Source organism: Pangasianodon hypophthalmus, chromosome 6 (assembly GCF_027358585.1).
Source record: "Pangasianodon hypophthalmus isolate fPanHyp1 chromosome 6, fPanHyp1.pri, whole genome shotgun sequence".
NCBI lineage: Eukaryota > Metazoa > Chordata > Actinopteri > Siluriformes > Pangasiidae > Pangasianodon > Pangasianodon hypophthalmus.
Window position 1 is genome coordinate 14,939,967 of NC_069715.1, and position 19,975 is coordinate 14,959,941.

Sequence of the window (19,975 nt, forward strand, 5' to 3'; positions counted from 1 at the left end):
CCAATAACTGAAATGTTAGCATAGATCTCACAAAGTATTGTATGTTTTAAAGTGGTAGATCACCTTGGGGCATGGTTCTAAACGAATAATCAGAACAGTAAGATTTGCTGTTAAATTGATTTTTGTACCTAAATTGTGTGTGTGTGTGTGTGTGTGTGTGTGCTGGTCAGGTGTTAGATGTGGAGAATATTCTTGGTGTTGTCCATACAGAGAACATTAATATTGTGGCAGAGGCTTATGATGTGGCCCTGGAAATAACGTTTCCCAAAGGTAGTTGTAATTCTTCATCCATATCCTCCATGCTTTGGTTTTTTATCCATCCATAAATAATAATTTGTTTGCATTTTATCTTGATAACAAATATGTTAGGTACAGACAATAGTCTGGACTTTGGCATAATCAAAGTATCAGAAGAAGTGAAGCTATCTGTTAACTTGAAAAACAAGGGCAAACATGATATTGCCTACAAGTATGTTCACACCCACATACTCTACATAATCATCCAATATATACTATCATTTTATATATTATCATTTTTCAAGGAATAAAAATATCATAAGAAGCTCAGTGGCTAATGTGCAATGATATTGCTGTTTAAGGTTCATCCTGGAGCCTACTGAGCCTGGAATTCCTAACCTCAACTCAGTCTTCATTATTACACCTCAAAAAGGCTCTCTTCATCCCACTGACCGGCCTACATGTGTCCAAGTCATCTTCTGCTGCAACAAGGAGGTGTCTATCAGACAACAGCCAATTTTACACTGTCAGGTCAGAAGAAAATCCCTCCATATAGATTTTGTTCAATCTCTGTTTCATGTGAAAAATTACTTTAGTGATTGTTTGTTTTAGGTCATTGAGCCAAATATTGAAGAAGATAAAGAAACCATTAAGGTCATACCCATCAAAGTGTCTGTGCAGTGTCTCTATTCCAAGTACAATATCCACCCTGCAAATGACATCAACTTTGGCTCAGTAGTCCATGGTTCCCGCAACACACAGACAATTACTGTGGAGAATAGGGGTGAATTTGATATCTGTTTCACCATCTCCAGAATGTTTAAAGATCTCCCAGTGTCTGAACAGAAGAGAGGGTACAGACACTGATCCATACATATTAAGATTTTACCGTTTTCCTTCGTAAACAAGCCTCTCTAAATGGAAGTGTTATTTCTTATAGTATAGGCAAGAGATCTTCCAGAGAGAGTTACTCTGCAAGACGATTATCTTCTGCCATTAAACTACGCTATTCTGACTCTATCCAGAAGGACACTATTAGGGATACCATACCGTCTCAGGTAATGGACGGCCTTTGTATGTCACGTTCTTCTTACTACATTACCCTTACCCTTATTACATTACCCTAAAATTGCTAGTTTTGTTATGTAAAAAATGAAACCAAGATAAATTATGTCAGATCTTTTTCCATGTTTAATGTAATACAGCAGCAGTCTCTTTTCTACTCAATTCTGCAGACACGTTTGTCTATGGGGTTGTTCTCCTTGTCTCCATGCTTTGGCATCCTTCCACCTGGTGCCCAGCAGGTAGTAACTGTGGACTGTGTGGCAGAGCAGGTAGGCTGCTGGGAGGAGTGCGTGGTGGTGGACATCACTGATCGAGACCCTTCTGACAGACCAGGAGGGATTCTCTACAAGGTGCTAGCAGAGGTCTGCATGCCAGGTTTGTGAGTTCCTAAAAACCATTCACTAGCAGTCAAGCTAGTTAACTCAGTGTTATTATTAAGGAGTTTTAAATTTTAACTCACATTATTTATGTTCTTTCAGTCAAATGTTTTCAACACCCAGGCCTTGATTTACATGTGTAAAACATCATGCACCCACAAAAAAAGCATCTTTTAAATCAGCAAAAAAAGCATCTTTAAAATGTCTTGTCCATTTTCCATGTTTGCATTAATCTATATGCAATTTGGGACATTTCATAACAACAAAATAAAACTACAGTCGGCCCTTGGGGGTGCAGGAACCTCGCAAATGTGGAAAAACCAGGAATATCTCTAGGCCCCATATTTAACACCCAAAAAAAGTAAAACAATACACTGTATCAACAATGTAGGCTAACACACAGAGACTGTGTCACAGAGAGAGAGAGTGTGAGAGAGAGGCAATACAGTACATGCACTTGCAAAAAGTTGAGAGAAACGTGAGAGACACTGCACACTGAGAGACAAAACAGGTGAGTGAGGCTGGCTAGTACCAAGTAGGTCTCATATTAAATATTTACACACTTCTGATGCCAACACCAACGAGTGCCAATGAGTCTATTACATACAGTCTCCTCCAAAAGAATTGGAATGGCAAGGCCAGTTAGTTATTTCTTTATATTTTGGGAAATAGAACCAACTAAGTTCATTAGAAAATGTGTTTTTGTAAATGCAAAAATAACTGCATGAGCAGACAGGATTGGTCAAACATTCTGCTCATGCAGTTATTTTTGCATGTACCAGCACATGACATTTTGAATAGGAGAGGGCAGTATTGGCCAGAATTTGGAGCAGGTGGGAGCTTTGAGTAAAATTTCAGTCCAAAATTTCCCATAGGTGTTCAACTTGGTTGAGATCTGGTGACTGTGAAGTCTATAGCATATGATTTACATTATTGTAATACTCATCAAACCATTCAGTGAGCCCTTGTGCCCAGTGGATGGGGGAGTTTTCATCCTGGAAGAGACAATAAGGGTAGAAATGTTTGATGATAGGATCAGTCCCTCTAAGCAGTTCCGCGACACATCCCTCTAAGCCGATAAGTGGACCCAAAACATGTTAGCGATGTAGCCACAACATAACAGAGTGACCAGTTTTTCCTTTAAATTGTTACCTGTCTCTATATTTGTCTTAAAGCTGATAGTAACACTGGAGAAATACTCTAGTGTTTTTCAACCTAATCTCTTATGTATACTATTTTAAGCTAGAGGGTTGTAATCGTTTCAGGGAGACTTGTCAAAATTTTTGTTTGTGGTAAGATGTGGTAGATTAGGTTAACACTGGAGTACACTTTAAATGAGATCATCAAATAGATTTGAGACACTTATTTAATATTTTCCACCGTACCTTTTTGTTTTGTCAGTGGCAATAACAGTGATTAATATGTAATAAAACACAGGTAAATCCAAGTATTCAAAAATGTTTGACTGGCAGTGTATGTCACTTCCTTCTATGTAGGAATAGCCCATGAAGATATTGCTTCCATCTTTGAAGAACACAGATTGTGCAAGAACAGTAACATGTTACAATGTGAGCAGTATCAGGAGGCTATGGGCATCTATATCCAGGACGAGAACAAGTTTGTCTTCAACAATGTGCTGGTCAGCCAGTCAGCCAAAGCCCGCTTCCGTCTTACCAACCCTGGCAAAATACCCTGTAAACTTAGTTTGCAGGTGAAAACTGTCCTAAACAAGGTATGTTTATGTGTGTAACTGCTGCTACTGCTACATGTCATGTTTAAAGACTTTGACTGTGTTTATTGAATATGGCTGTTTCAGATGTCCATGCGTAGCTCTGAGGTGTTTGAGCTAAGCCCTACGCGGATGAGTATCCCCAGTCACTCACATGCCTTTGCGACAATTACCTTCACTCCCCAGAACATGCAAACCTACCTTGGAGTATTTGAAGCCTCTCTAGAAGGGGCTACAGGGTAAGCATATATATACAGCGTACAGAAAATGAATACACCCCCTTTTACTGTTTTCACGTGTACTTGACCTATAAGCTGGAAATAAAATAGAATAAATCTATTTTTCTTGCTAATCTACACACAAAACTTAACAATGTCAAAGTAAAAAGCTAACAATAAAAATGTCTAACATTATTTAAAAATGAACAACTAAACTGTCTTGGTTTTATAAGTATACACCCCTTTACTATGACATCCTTTAACTAATTGCCTTCAAAGTCACATTCTGACATAATTTTCCAACACTTGTGTGGAATCACAGCAATTAGCTTGATAGCTTGAATTAAAACAGTTGTTTACTATGGCCCTTCATTTTGCAAGTGCAGATCCACACAAATGCAGGAGCATGGGCTCCAAAGACCACCCAAAACAACTCCATGACAAAATTGTGGAAAGGTATGCATCAGATGAGGGATATAAAAAGGCTTTGAAGATACCCTGGAGCACTATTACATCCATCATTAAGAAGTGCATGACACCAAACATAGTCTGCCAAAATCTGCCAAAATTCATATTCCAAGGGCAATGACCCCAAGCATAAGGCCAAAGCTACCATGGAGTGGCGTGCTAGGAAGAAATTGGATGTTTTGGAGTGGCCGAGTCAAAGCCATGACCTAAATCTAATTGAAAATCTCTCCCAACTTGAATGTGTCTACAAAGGGGAAGATCTCCAAGTGTGCCAGCCTTTTGGAGGGCTACCCAAAAAAGACTGACTCTGGGGGGTGTATACTTGAGGAAGTGAGGAAATTACATAAATGAGGAAATTTCAGTACTGTCAACTTAAATGCTTTCTTTTTTTCAAATTAAAACAAATTCACTGCATTATCATGTTGTTTGCATGAGGGAAAACAAGTCCCATTTAAATCTATGAAGTTTACAGACTGTGACAAAGCAAAATGTGAAAAATTTTGAAGAGGGGTGTGTTCATTTTCTATCCACTGTATATAACTTGCACACAGATTTGTGTTTAATCTATATGTCCTGTTCAGATCAAAATAATCCATTTAAAAAAAGTAGAACATGAATTTTCCTACATTAAACCTTACAAGCTATATCCAGATGTGATGACTTAAGTCGGCTATTTAAGTCCAAATGTTACATCAATATTTATGCAGGGAAAGTTAAGCATATTCAGAGTGCAACATGCAAATGAGCACTCTATTTTAATTGTGTGAGCATTCAGACTGATCTCCTGATAAATTCCAGATACGTTTGTGTGGGTGTTTTGATAAACTATGGCAATGGTGTGATCCAAATTAATTATAAAATTAATGCAGGCCAGTTTTTAACTATGACACATCACAAGATAATAATTTTGCTTAGTCGATGGTCTATAGAATGTGCTTAGGAATATAATTCCATCATTCTAATTTTGCCCATATAACCGAGATGATGTTCAGGGTCTTTTTGACCTAAGAGTAAAATGGTAGAATACAAAGGTTTACAACTTTTTTGTAAACTTATAATAAGAAGATGATTTGATGATTTCTTTTACTCTTGGCTTTATTTTCATGGTCATGCAAGAATATTTTTGGTTAGCGCTGACATGTTCCTATTTTGGTTGGGTACAAACCTATTTGGACCTATTTTGGTCCAAAATGTGCTTACATTACAACCTCCCAAGATCCCCTCTTAGTACAGACACAAGTAAAAAGCAGTAGTTTGTCTTTATTGTCTTATCTTTATTAGTGTGTTCCCTTTGGGCAGGAGCAAGGTGCTGGCGTTTGATTTGGTGGGAGAGGGCAATTTACCCTGTGTAACTATCCTAAAACCAGTCCAGAGGACCAAACATGGACAGCCAGTCCTGCAGTTCAAGCGGCTCCTTGTAGACAAGAGACAAATCCTCCCTTTGGTCATCAAGAACATTAGCAACGTACCTGCACAGGTAAGAAGAATGAATAATTTAAATACTTTAGTTTGTGGGGTGTTGCTTCGCCTCACCAGAGATATATCTACTTTTGTGACTCTCATAGGTTAGCATTGATCTGCTTGACAAGATGGGAGTCTTTGCTTTAAGGGCAGCTCCTGGCACTGTATGCAGCCACATCTCCTCTTCACACATAGCAAGTGAGCCTGGAACAGGTCAGTATTGAAGCCTGATTGCTAATGAGGTGCTAGTGAGGATTTAATTGTGCACAATTGTAACTACAGACTTAAGCACTATTCAGACATATAACCTTGATTTTTCTCGTATCTCGTGACTGCATTAAGTTGTGTGTACAAATTAAGTGGATAAAGTGCTATTTTACAAGCTGCTGTAAAATAATAATACTACAGTATTATAATACATATAATAATACAAACGTAAGCCATATTGTTCAAGAAAACAAATTTTGTTGAGATTAATGTGATAATTACAACTATTACTATCCATTCAGTGATATATTGGCAACATATTAGATGTTTATTTCAATGCTAGCCAACTTAAGTCGCCAACTCGGAATACAGTCCTTGGTGTCTTCGGAAAGTGTCACCCTTCCCTAGACCCCAACCCTGTGTGTACTCCCCCAGCTCAACCCTACTTTAGATAGGATGCAGAAAAACATGCCACTTGTGCAGCATCCTGGTCAGTTTCGCAGTGAATCCTGACCTTATTATGGGAACACTGGGCCTCCAAATTAGTGCACATACTAAATAAATGTCTTCATACTCAGCTGCACAACCATGAAACCTTTTTTCCTGCCTCTGTACGTTTGTTCCATTCTGTGTAGGTTGTTCATTCACTCTTTTGCTATTACAACCAATACATTTAAACATGATACAGTGGATATAATAAGTCTACACACCCTTATTCAAATAAAATATTCTCTTATATGTTACAGGATAAAAGCATTTCTGAATTGTGTTTTTATCTCGTGTCAACAACTGGTAACATGATATTTGGGTAATCCATCTATAGACTGTCCTGAAGCAGCCTATCAGTTGATTCCCAAAAACTATACATGATAGTGTGTATAGATTTAAAAAAAAAGTGTGTATAGATTATCTATTAAACATCAAAAACCATAAACTGATGCAGTGACAGGCTTCAAGTTTGTCAGAGGACATATGTTAGCTTTCACCTCCTTTCTGTTTGGTACCCATTGTGCAGAACAAGAACTACATAGCAAGTGGGGGTTGGCAATAAATAAAAATATATTTTTTAAAGGCAATAAAACATAGCATTTATTCAAGCACTTTGTCATTTTGATTATTAAGAATCCTTCAAAGTAAAATATCAAATTCTTCACAGAAGAAAGACAGATGGCTTATTTGGCCTCCCTGACTCTAATGGCTGGACGGCAAGCAGAGTTTGAGGTGGAGTTTCATCCTGAGGCACCTCAGAGTTTTGAGGCCACCATGCAGCTGTTGGTAAAAGACAACCAGTATGAAAAGACACTGATACAGCTCCTAGGAGAGGGCTACCGTGACATCATCTCTTTGGACAATATCAGTAGCAAGGTTCCTCTGGACCAGGACAGCACGGAAGGTGAGTACAGACCTTGTGTGTCTTAACAATCTTCTACAAAGATTACACTAGAATAATTAATGAATGTTGAAAGACTTTGTTCTACAAGTTCTAACCAGAATTTGCTTGCACTGATTGGATTGTCCTTTAGCAGTGTTAGCATTTTGAGCCAAACACAAGCAAAATACGTGCCTTATCTCCAACATCATTCTCCTCTTCTCTACTGCACAGCCCCTACATCCAGATGTGATATTGTGCACTTCGGAGACTGTCATGTGGGTCGTCTTTACCACAAGACTTTCACTATGACCAACCACAGCAACTCAGTGGCTTTGCGCTTTCAGTGGCCTCAGGGTGAGCCACATTTGCATTTCTCACCTCAGGTGGGCCACCTCCATGCCAGGTGCACCAAGGAGGTGACAGTAAGCTTCAGCTCAGAGCAGCCCATAGTGCTGAATGCACAGGTGATGAAGTGTAAACTCTGCCAGATAACCTTCCAGCAGCCTGTGGACCAAGTGCCAGACTGGGATGACCGTCACCGGACTGTTAAGTGGGTGGATGTGGAAAAGACACTCTCACCTCAGAGACCATCCAAGAAAAAGGTGAGAGGGTGGTGGAAAAGCAGACCATGTTTACTCCTAAATATGCAAAATAACTAAGGAAAATGTATTTCTGTAATGTCAAAAATGCCCTGCACCAGTGTGTGACATTCTTCACTGGTATGAGAAGTACAGTTACTGTGTACCAAGTTAAGCATCCTTCATTCTAAACTCCAGCAATTTTAAGAATGTTTATCAGCAACTCTAATAATGATAGCACTCACATGAAAAGGCTTATATCAAAGAATTAACAAATACATCATTTCATCTGTCTCTCAAAGCCTGAAAACATAACTTTTAGAGGCCAGCATTTGATACAGTACACATGGGAAATATGTAAAAGTAGTATCTGCTGTTGTCTACTGTGTCTAGGTGGTAGAGACTGATCCAGAGCCTGTCCATTCAGTGGTGGAAAACTCGTTTAGGGAGCTAGAACTGGGGATTAGTGCCATGTGCGATTATGCCCAGTTTGAGTGTGATGCTGAACCCATCCATTTTAAAGACACTATGCTCTTTCAGACTAGAGTCTTCCAGTATGTATGATTGAATCTTTGCCTCCATATTTCTGTGATACTTCACCCAAAATACTTATTTTACACTAAAAGCTAAAACTGTGTATCATTTATTTTTTATATCATTTTGGGGTATTTCTTTAATACTTGAATTTAAATGATTGATTATAATATATGAATCTTATTTGGTGCCTCCAGAATGCAGATGGAAAACAAAGGCACTGTGGAGCTTGACTACTCCTGGCAGGTTATGATGGAGACCTTTGGGAAGACTCTGTGCTATAATCATGAAGGTAACTCTTTAGCCTGCATTTAACAGTAGCACAGAAATCAATATATGTTTGATTTTTATGTTATGTATTTGCTTAGTGATGGAAATTTGCTAACTTTGAGAAAATTGTAATTTGCTTAATGACTCATATAATAGTGATAGTAACTGAGTAATCTTGTTAAGTTTAAGTTTGTGCAATTTTATGTGTACAGACATGACCCCTACTTCTGCCAAGGGCAGTCAGACAGGGTTGAGGCCAGCCAGCAATTTGAGGAGCTTGTCCACTCTGCTGTTAGGAGATCCAGAGCTTCCTCCATTCACTGTGGAGCCCAGTATGGGGCTTATCCTGCCTGGGACTAACCAGATATTTCATATCCGCTTCTCCCCTCTAGAAGTAGCCCACTATGAGGCCAGGCTAGTCTGCAGGTCTGCAAATTAAACGCAACTACTTCTTCATAATTTCCTAATGAAATACATCCTTACAATGAAATATTGTCTCTATTTTTATGTGGATTTACATCAATTTCAGTTGTTATGTACTGTAATGGGTTATTAACCAGACTTGCATTTTTTTTAATCCTTATGGCTCAGAAGAAGTGCTTCACACAAGTATGCTTACAATGGGTCTCATTTATCAATCCTTTAGTAAAGTTGTATTTTGTGGTAAATGTGTTGGTAACCAAACCCAACTAAAATCTTCAGAAAAGTTTCAGAAACTGATTTTCTTTGTATTGTGTATGTTGATCATCCATAACATGCAAAGTGCATTTCCGACACAGCTCATTTGCATTTAGTGATGACAAAACCTCCATAAAATTGCTCAAAAATAAAAATTGAATGCACAGACAGCTAGGATTGTGAAACAAACGATCAGGGTAAAGCCTGAAAAACAGAAGTGGAAATTATTTTGACCCACTACTAAGTATGCCAATAAAATAGTTAATAATACATAACATTAATAATAAAAAGTGTTCTAGAGCTTACATCAATTGAAGCATTTCTTTACAGTTTTCGGCTATGCGCAGACAGACCAGCCCATCCTCTGTTTATACAGTGGCATTTCTTTTGTTGTAATTTAGGGATTAGCTTTATTTGTCTTCATTTATGGGTTTGTGTTGGCTCGAGTTCTTTATTTTTCATAGTATTTACTTAATGCCAATAATATAAAGCGACTGGTTTTCTCAAAATGTTCTCAATGTTACTCAGTCCCTGTCCTAGTGATCTAGAAGGCAGATGTGTTTTTCATAAAGACTCCAAAGCACTTCTGTAAGTCACTCTGGATAAGGGCGTCTGCTAAATGCTGTAAAAATGATAAAAAATTAAGAATTTAAATTCAACAGTATATTCCATATATAAAAGTGCACTCATCTGTGCAAACTATACCATTTCAAGTCGATCAAGTTGAGGTTACATTACATTAGTTTGTCTTCTTATGTGTAAATTTACACACACTCAGGAGCAGGAGTAGTATTTATGAATTCTAATTACGAGTTTTTACGAATTTACTGGATTTTCATTGAATACAAGATTTCTTGTGTAAATGCTCGTACAAGAGATTTACGATTAAATCCATTTGTATCCAGCTCAATAAATAAGGCCCATTGTTAGTAAGGCATGAGTAGAGATTGCCTGGCACAGTGAATATGTGATTACACCATCTAGTCACAATTGTTTCTCATTCACTATAAAGTGTGTATTTCCATTTCTGATTAACACTCCAGTACTGGTAGTACCTCTGAGATCAAATTACATTTATTTCAATCTACACTGACTTGTTGGCAGCATTCCCAATCTGAAGGACAAGCAGGGTCCTGTAATAGCAGTAAACGGACGCAGTATGATGCCTTACTGCCATTTCCACCTGGAAGACTCGGGATACCTCACTGATAACAGACGGAATGTTGAGCTCCCTGGCCCCCAAGGGTCCACACCAAGGGACACCCTGGATCCCAACACCAAAGTTATAGAATTCACATCCACAGGGGTCGGCACATCCATCTGCAGGTGATAAATCAGTTGTTATGTGTCTTGTGATCATAATTGATATTTTGTTATAGTAATTGTGTTGATAATTTTAATACTTTATTGATTCCGCAGGACCTTCAGTGTTGTAAATCCCACCAACAAGCCATACTCATTGTTGTGGAGATGTGAAGACTCTGAGGTTAAACCCTTCACCTGCCTCACACCAAAGGACACTATTCAGCCTGGCAAGAAAGTGGAGGTATAATAGTTTAAATAACTGCATATTATATTCAGCAGATGCTTGTATGTACAGTATGTCTGGATATGTTTAAATTAGCCTGCATTTAAGACTTTTTTATATTAACCTTGAAAAAAATCCACTGCCTCAGGTCTCATTTAAATACCATGCCCAAGACCTGGATTTGGTGGAATCCTTCTGGACCTTCTTAATCCCAGAGCACAAGTTCTCTGTGCCCTTCCTGCTGGTGGGAACAGCGAAAGATCCAATGGTGTACATTGATCATGCTCATCTTAATCTTGGCAGTGTACTTATTGGTGAGATTCCAATTGATTCCAGTTCTGGTTTGGCAGAGGTTTCATACATCATAATGTTTCACAGAATTGAAAAAGTGAACAATGAGCATAACAGGCAGTTCTATGGTAGAAATGTCAGATAAGAGTACCAATGCATGAGCAGTATGATAGGTATTATATCTTATATTAAAGTTAAAGATTTTGTAATGGATTTCATACAACATTTTAAATTATTTTAATCCTGAAATGAGACATAATGAATAAATAATCAAAGTTTTACCACAGTTACATATAGTTGGGACAAATATATTTTTTTCCATTATTGAGCAAGCTTTGACCATGGTACATTTGTGGAGGGAAAAACCTAAGACACATTTGCACGAAAAGGTTTGTGAGCCCTTTTCCAAAGTTTGGATTTCTGCATTAATTACCCATAAAAAATATGGTCTGATTGTCATCCAAGTAATGCCTGAAATATTTACACAAAAAATTCTAGTTTCATGTATTTTTGAAAACATTGGTTAATCATTCACAATCTGGGCTGGTAATGTGTGAACTTGAATTTAATAATTTCTGCTCTAGAATGAATAACCTCCACCAAACAGAAAAAGTCATGTAGGGAGAAATGGTCTAAAAGTTCTACTTACTGTGTTAAGTCAGATCAGCATCTACAGTGGATAGTATTGTAGCTAAAGAAGGTTCTACCTGGTAAATAAATTAAATGCCATAGTAAAACTGTGGCAGCATCATTTTTATATGTGTAATAAACATATTTACTATAAAGCACTGTAGTAAAAGCATGATAACACATACTGGTTATGGCTACCACATAGATACCTCAGTAAAACTGTGGTAGTATCATAGTAAAACCATAAGTAACTCTAGGAAATTTTTATATTGAATATTATGCATGAATGTGTACACATGTAGGACATGAGGCCCATAAAACTGTGTATGTGGTGAATGGAGAAGACCAACCTTTCCATTTTGCCATCAAGGAGGTCTCTCGGCACTCAAAGTCTTTCAGAGAGAGTCTGATACTGAAGCCCATGCAAGGGACAATACCTCCCAGAGACAAGTAAGGACCTCTCAGCACCATACTTGTGCAAAAGGAACCACAGTCCTATCACCAGTAATGGGGGAAAAAAACAATGCTAAATGAGGAGAAAATAGTCACTAGGTAGATGCATGTTGTTTGTCTGTCAGGTTCCCAGTGGCCATATCCTTCACACCCACACAGGAGGGTGTGGTGACATTTAACCTACGCATGGTGATCAGAGGAAAAGTTCAGCCACTCAATATGAACGTGAAGGCGGATGGCTATAACATGAATGTCTCTGTCCAATATGAGAGTCCAGAAGGGGCCATGACTGAACTCTCTGCTGCTGATAGTCATCTTGTGGACTTCAAACAGGTGAGCTATGATATAAGCTATGAAACAGCATATTTATCAGAAAGTGCATTGTAAGTCACCTTGAAACAGGGTCTTAGATGTTTAAGTTTGAGTGTCTAAGTTTTTTACATTTCAATAGATAGTTAATTTTATTTTTAGCGAAATGTCCTAATTATTATGTAAGTTTAGCAGGGAGAAAAAATTGTGCCATTTCTATTCTTTTATCAGTTTATCTTATATTGCAGTACATTCATTAGACTTGGATTGTCTGAGGAAGCAGTTAATACAAAATGTGTATCTTGGTTTCATTCTTTTCTTTTGGACAGGTGGAGCTGAGTGGTAAGTCCACATGTGCCTTTGTGGTGTCCAACCCGGGGAGGTTCAATGTGGATGTGCAGTATGAGATAACAGGGCCTGAAGAGCTGCACTGCCACCTGCAGGTGGAGCCCACAACAGCTGTGGTGCCAGTGGGAAAACAGAATCGTTGCACTCTCAGCTTCTTCCCCCTGCAAAAGTGTGACCTCAAAGATATGGGCTTCTCAATCAAGGCATCCTTTCTGTTTCTTTTTCCTCTCTGTGTTTTAGTCTTTGATGTCTTTGTTGTATTTATTTTTTATATATTCATATTTATTGACTTTGCAAGGTTTTATGATTCACGACTTTTGATTCATGCTACTCTGTAGGTAAAGGATGGCCCAGTTTTCCATTGCACACTGCTGGGTTCTACCACCAGCCTGGGCCTGGAGTTTTCCTTCCTCAAGTACAACTTTGGAAAGACCTTCATTTACTCTGCTGGCATGGTGCCTGCCACATGCACACTGCTCATCAGCAACAAAGGGGAAAGAGGAATCAGGTAAATGGTGGAGCTCATCACGCATAAACTATAACTCGGTCATTTTTTGTGGTTGTTAATATTTTTAATTATATGTTTTCATTTATTATAGTGTAGTCTGTTTATTCTCCAACACCCCTTTTCTGGAAGTGAGCTTCATGCCCGATGTGCTGCCCCCTAGTGGTAGCATGGAGGTGCCTATCACGTTCTACCCCCGGGAAGCAATGCGCTACCACGAAAAGGTGGTCTTTGAGATAAATAAGTGTTCTAAGCAAGTAGTGGAGATCATGGGACAAGGAATTGAGATGAAGGTGAGAAAGAGAAAATTTATGATGCATTGTCAATGGCCTGCATGTCATCACACATTTTTGATCTGTTTAGATGATTTTAGATAGTTTTCTTATCAGGCTCTGGTTTTCCTAGATTGACGTAGAGGATCCAAAATTAAAGACTGTGAAGCTTGGAACTCTGCAGATGGGCCAGAGGAGCAAGAAGCTCATCCCCTTGATCAACAACAGTCCATCTTCCTTGACCTTCTCTCTCCTCTTCACACCCTTTGCACAGACTCTACTGAACTCTAAGGTAGGACACATACACACACGTGTAAAATAATAATAATAATAATAATAATAATAATACCTGTCCGACCTACCATATATTCCTTAATTTCATACCTGTCGTATTCATTTTATTGTTCACAGTAAGTCATAATAGTTAGTGAATAATATGTTTTAATATAAATGAACAACTGAAGATTAATTGATATGGTGCATTCCAAAAGCCCAATGTGCTTCAGAAAGACAGTAACTAATTTAACAATGGACACTGATACACACACAAACCAATTATGCAAACGATCTATCCCACTCCACAATGTGTGGTCCCACTCCAGTATGTATGTTCTTCAGGTCCTGTCAGTGAATCCAAGTAGGGAGGTGACACTGAAGGGTGGAGGGGGAAGGTGTGTGGTGGAGGTGATCTTCAGCCCTCAGCAGCGCATGGCCCCTTTCAGCGAGGAGGTGCAGTTGAAGTGTTTGGGGACCATGCGCCCCCTACTGGTACTGAAAGGCTGCTGCCAGGGTGTGGAGGTCACACTGGACCAGCACTACTTGTCCTTTGGAGCTGTGGCCCGGCACTGCCAAGCCACGCGCCATATTATGCTGCAAAATACAGGAGACATTGGGGCTAGGTGCATATATACATACACATATTCATATCCACCATCTTGTGCATGGTATGCTCTAGAGCAGGGATGTCAGACTCCAATCCTGAAAGGCGAAATTAATGCATGGTTCAGCATTCTACTTCATTTAACATGCCTGATTCAGCTCATCAGATAATAGACCCATTTGCACAGTTCCAGATTCTGCTCAACAGACATTTGTTGTGCGTAGGAAAAACATGACAGCAATGGCACAATTTATGAATTACAGTGCTGAATTTGTTGTGTTTCAGAAGAAGAAGAAAAATAGTACTGGAATCTGTCACTACCACTGTAGAAAAGGAAATAAGAACTACTCTTCATTCACTGTTTTTTTTTACTGTTCACAGTTCAGTATGCCCATGAATAAATTACTGAATAGTAGTTTGTTTTATGATGATATGATTATACTCACTAAAGTTCTCTCTTTACAGATGTAATCATTTACCTGATTTGATAATTAAGTACATGCTAGCCTTCTAATTCTCTTGTTCACATATTTTATGTATTGTTGTGGTTTATATGTTTTTTTTATTACTTTTGCAGTAATTACTATGCTCTGGCAAATCAAGAGGTTCGGATTCTTATTTTGCATAACTGTTTTGCATGTATTTTTGTATCAGGTTCAAATGGGATGCAAAGGCTTTTGCTCCAGACTTCAGTATCTGCCCTGCTGAAGGTTATATCTGTCCAGGAATGGAGGTTCCTTTGGTGGTGACCTTTGCTCCTGAGGAGGTCAAGCAGGATCTGTGCTATGATAACCTTTTCTGCTCTATAGAGGGGGGCAAGCCTGTAACCCTCACCCTTGCTGGCTCCTGCATTGCTCTCCCAGTTGCCAATCAGGTAAAATATTGTCTCTGTGTGATTATCATAGGTATTATTTGTCTTTTATTGGTCTGTGACCTATATGCTAATACTCTTTCTTTCCCCCTCTACAGGTGCTGAATTTTGTGTGTCAGGTCCGTAGTCAGTGCACTCAATCTGTGACTCTGTCTAATAATACTAACCAGCGCTGGCACCTGAAGCCTGTGATTGAGGGTGAATATTGGAGCGCTTTACTATCCCTTGTCATTGAGCCCTACGAGCAAAATAAAGCCTACGAGATCACCTATATGCCCATGGCCATGACCACGGATGGGAAAAAGCACCTGGTACATATATCTCCACCAGAGATCAGTTTGTTTAGCTTGAGTAAACTGATGCAACATGGACAAGTGTGGAATCCCTGTTTGACAGTTTAATTAACTTTTTTAACTACTCCTCTTAAGTAACATAGAGTTTAATATTGATAAGGAATTACCAGCTATGTGTTTTAATGTCAGCTGTCTTTGAATTGTCTCTGCATGCTATTTCAGAGATTTTGTGAATTTGTGTAATTAGGAAATTAACTTCAGACACTTTTACTTGTATAGACTGAAGAGTACACAATAAACTATCCAAAATATAGCACGTCCTCCTTCAACAAAGACCTTCATGTTCGTGGAGCTGACTGCAAAATGCTGAGTGTGAATGTGCTTTTATGTTTGGTCTAGGGCTCCGTGTTTTTCTCTTTCCCTGATGGCTCGGGCATGCTGTACACCCTACAGGGCACGGCAGAGCCACCTAAAGCTGTGAGTACAATCAGCCGTGAAGTACCTTGCAAGACATCCTACACAGAGATTGTACCTGTTAATAACTGGTTGCCCAAACCTCAGAGGTACTACACACAAACTCACATACACAGACTTATTGTATTTAGCATACAAATAATAATAATAATAATAATAATAATAATAATCCAGGTCTAACTGGATGGTCTTATATAGTTGTGTAATGTATGCTGTGCTCCTGCTGTGCAGATTCCGTGCTATAGTGGAGATGATTAAACCAGAACGCCCTGACAGCACGGTCTCACTGAAGGGGCTTGATTATGTGGATGTGCCAGCTTTGACTAAACGAGACTACAAAATCTCCTTCTTCAGTTACAAGGAGTGCCAATATAATGCCAAAGTAGTGCCAAACCCTACTACATTCTGTACTAATTCCACCAACTTCTTAGGAATACCCAAATCAATACAATACAATACAGATTCTATCCATGCTAATAATTGGTATTATACAGTATTAATAAGTCAAACTAACTGGCTTCTGTTATGTTTTAAACATTGTTAGGAATGTTAGCAATTTTATACCTACAGACAAACCTCTTAATTCCACAGCTGACCTTTAAAAATGAGGCCACAGGGGAATACCAGTTCTGCTACCTCAACTTCAAGGCCACACCTCCAGGAGTGATCAGCACAATTGAGATGGTGACAGTGGTTAGGCAGATGACTTCAGGCAGTGTGAACTTGGAAAATCCTTTACCCATGAACCTGTTGTTCACGACTGAGTGCCGCAGTACAGACATCACTGTGCAACCTCAGTTCTCAGTGCCTGCACTATCTACGGTATCACTTGTTTTAGTTTTTTTGTTCACCAAAGTTGTAAAAGTGGCTTGTGATTGTCTCCTCACTTAGAATAATTGACCAGTGAGTACAGGCATATAGAATTCCTTTGTTGCACACTTTGTTGTGAAGTTTTTGAAGTTTTCATTTTCAAAGGACTTCTGTTAGTGCTCTGTCTCTGTCTCTGTCTCTCTCTATCTCTCTCTCTCCCCCCCAGGAAATCTTCAGGTTTGAGTACCAGCCACTGCGTTCAGGTGAGACTACAGCACGGCTCATGCTGTATAACAATGAACTGGGTTATTTCCACTATGAGCTTTTGCTCCGTGCACTTCCTGCTCCTCCTGAGAAACCACTTTACTTCAGAGCACCACTGGGCAGTGGGCAATATCTCACTGCCAAGTTCACCAGCTACTCCCGTGTTAAGACTGAGTACACCTGCAAGGTACAGCTTTGATGAAATTTCCATATTTAGATCATATATTCCATATTCAATTCAAATGAATGAAATGTTATTGTTGTTTAGACTACATTGCAGTACTTTCACTCTGTCCTTTGCAAGTCACTCACTCTTTATACTATACCAGGAAATTAAATTTATCTTGACCCAATTTGACCCATATTTCACCAAAAGAATAAAAAAAAAAACAATGCTGAAATAGTTTTCCAACAAAACATTAGTGCTTGGCTTGAATTCTGAAAAAATAGTTTAGATTGCAGAAATTATATTTTGGTCATTTTAGAATAGAAAAATGAAATAAAAATAATGTGAATAAATTCCTTTTTTTCAGAAATATCAGATATGTAAATATGGAACAAAAAAAGATTACTTTAGTTCCTGTCACTCACATATACATACCAGAAGCATCCCTAGTCATGTTTGTGGGTTTTATTTGTCTATTTCCATAGTTATTGTTTATATTAATGATAACTGAAATGAACAAATATTGTATATATTAGATAATTTTACAATCTTTTGGCTATATAATAGAAAGAGAGCAGGATCAAGAACAATATAAACTGAATTTAGCTTTTGCAAATATTTTGGATTGCTCCAACTCCTGTTAATCCTACTAAACTTCTTTTCAGACAGACCGTCCGGACTTCATTGCGGAAAAGAATGTAATGCCAGTGGCAGTGAGCTCCCAAGCAGGCACCGATGTCAGTGTGGAGGTCTACTTTGAGCCCTGCCAATTAGGTGAGGTGCGAGGCCTGTTGACCATATCATCCACCACTGGAGGGGATTATGTGTTCCCTCTATATGGAACATGCACACCTCCCAAAGCCCAGGGCCCTGTGGCCATTCGTGCTGGATCCAACGTCTCCATCCCCTTCAAGAATGTCTTCATGGAGACCACGGCCTTTTCTTGCCAAGTGGACAACCCAGCCTTCACCATCAAGGGCATGGACACCATTCGCTCAAAGAAGACTCACCAAATCCTTGTGTGCTTCGACAGCCCACAGGCAGGCTCCAAGACCCCCTGCACAGGAAAACTTATCATCTCCAGTCCACGCACAGAGGGCCATGGCCAGGGCCTCTCCTGGGTATATTATCTGAAGGGCATCTCCCCAGAGCAGCCTCAGAGGGAGAAGATGTCATAAAGTACTGCCAAGGTCCAAAGAACAAACCTTATGCTTGTTTATCTTAAAAATCACCTACAACTGTAGTTTCCAAATAAATAAATATTTTAGCAATGTTCACTTTTTTCCTTGTACAGTTGTTTCAAACCCAGACAAAACTAAATAATAATTTTTACCTAAAGTAATATAAGCATAATTAGATTTCAGTTACAAGAGCATTTCAAAAGTAACTGTAGAAGTCTCATGTATAAGATTTGTGTGTGTCTTTCTGCATAAATTATTTGCTTTTACTGTATATGCAATATGAATTTGAGAACTAACCCTAAGACTTGTCTCCAGTTTATTCAATATGAGATATTTGAATGGTTTTAACAGGCAAGACACTTCATAGAGTGTGGGAGTACTTTAATGAGAGCGTGGGCGAGGAGAGCTAAAGCAAGGGCAGCATGACATTAAGCAGCCGTCCTCATAGGGGCACAGTTTAAATTGGCTCTCAATTTTTCAATTTGTTCAATGCACCCTCTTTTCCAAACATTCTCTTGAGCCCCAGCAGGTCAATTAGCAATATGATAACATTGAGCTGCATATGGCAGCCAGATCATTCTGTCATACCTAATATATATATGTATATGTTTTTAAGTAATAATCATCAGTCCTTATTGGTTAGATGGACTCACAGGTCTGAGACTCTTCACTGATCTAATGCAGATAGAGAAGCATTTGATGGCTCTACATGTGCCTGTTTGCGCTCATTAGCCATTTTCAGAGCAATCAAGATGAAATGGCTCTTTTGGTGAAAGTGCTGTCCGACAGCAGCTCCAGTGGGGCTGAATGCCAACCTGTCCATCTTTTAGTGAGCACAGGAAATGCCCTACAGAGCGTGACAGAGCCACAGCAAGGGGCTGATGAGCCTATAGCACTAATATCCAGAGCAACCACTCCAGTTAAGGGCTTTCTTTTCTCCATAGGTGCGCCACTAAGCCGCAACAGCAGGGAGGACATGTCCCCAACTCCAGCCAAGATAAGAGATTACTGCTTGTCAAAATTTGCCAAGCCCAGCTTTTGGAGGAAAAGCAGGAAATGTTTTGCTGCCAATCAGAGTGCATGAAAGAGCCATATTTTCCTCTTGAATGCCTCACTATAGGACCACAAACTGTGTTTGTGTGTGGGAGAGCTGTTCCAAGTGCCAATTAAATAACACTGCCTTTTAGCATGAATACCTGAATCACCTGTGTCAAAGGGAAAGACTGGGGGCATTTTAACCCTCAGTGGAATATTGCTTATGTTTTGTTGTTGTCGTCGTTGTTGTTTTCGTGCGTGTGAGTGTGTTTGCTATGTCACATGCTCATACAAAACACATTGGGGTGTTGTTATAGGAAAATAATCAACAGTATGGTGGTGTAATGCCTGAGGTGTTGGGGTGTTATTTTCCTGAATTAAAGAGCTGGTTCCCCTTATAAAAATGGTATGTACACATTATCATATACACCGATCAGCCATAACATTATGACCACCTGCCTAATATTGTGT

The 19,975-nt window shown here is 39.0% G+C and overlaps 1 protein-coding gene across 1 annotated transcript in view; it reads left to right on the forward strand.

Annotated features, from left to right (window-relative positions):
* hydin (HYDIN axonemal central pair apparatus protein) overlaps positions 1-18,753 on the forward strand; it is a 94,020-nt gene extending 75,267 nt beyond the window's left edge. The window contains exons 53-84 of the mRNA XM_053235091.1: positions 171-270; positions 370-469; positions 600-768; positions 850-1,091; positions 1,178-1,295; positions 1,473-1,677; positions 3,176-3,411; positions 3,496-3,647; positions 5,394-5,571; positions 5,660-5,768; positions 6,919-7,155; positions 7,366-7,736; positions 8,106-8,266; positions 8,444-8,538; positions 8,729-8,942; positions 10,299-10,520; positions 10,614-10,740; positions 10,871-11,036; positions 11,946-12,093; positions 12,222-12,429; positions 12,735-12,956; positions 13,092-13,261; positions 13,353-13,551; positions 13,664-13,822; positions 14,149-14,429; positions 15,065-15,284; positions 15,380-15,592; positions 15,974-16,137; positions 16,280-16,430; positions 16,640-16,870; positions 17,085-17,309; positions 17,954-18,753. Coding sequence (XP_053091066.1) covers positions 171-270; positions 370-469; positions 600-768; positions 850-1,091; positions 1,178-1,295; positions 1,473-1,677; positions 3,176-3,411; positions 3,496-3,647; positions 5,394-5,571; positions 5,660-5,768; positions 6,919-7,155; positions 7,366-7,736; positions 8,106-8,266; positions 8,444-8,538; positions 8,729-8,942; positions 10,299-10,520; positions 10,614-10,740; positions 10,871-11,036; positions 11,946-12,093; positions 12,222-12,429; positions 12,735-12,956; positions 13,092-13,261; positions 13,353-13,551; positions 13,664-13,822; positions 14,149-14,429; positions 15,065-15,284; positions 15,380-15,592; positions 15,974-16,137; positions 16,280-16,430; positions 16,640-16,870; positions 17,085-17,309; positions 17,954-18,466 — 6,306 coding nt within the window. The 3' untranslated portion in view covers positions 18,467-18,753. The remainder of the gene's footprint in view (positions 1-170; positions 271-369; positions 470-599; positions 769-849; positions 1,092-1,177; positions 1,296-1,472; positions 1,678-3,175; positions 3,412-3,495; positions 3,648-5,393; positions 5,572-5,659; positions 5,769-6,918; positions 7,156-7,365; positions 7,737-8,105; positions 8,267-8,443; positions 8,539-8,728; positions 8,943-10,298; positions 10,521-10,613; positions 10,741-10,870; positions 11,037-11,945; positions 12,094-12,221; positions 12,430-12,734; positions 12,957-13,091; positions 13,262-13,352; positions 13,552-13,663; positions 13,823-14,148; positions 14,430-15,064; positions 15,285-15,379; positions 15,593-15,973; positions 16,138-16,279; positions 16,431-16,639; positions 16,871-17,084; positions 17,310-17,953) is intronic.
* The last annotated feature ends 1,222 nt before the right edge of the window (positions 18,754-19,975 follow it).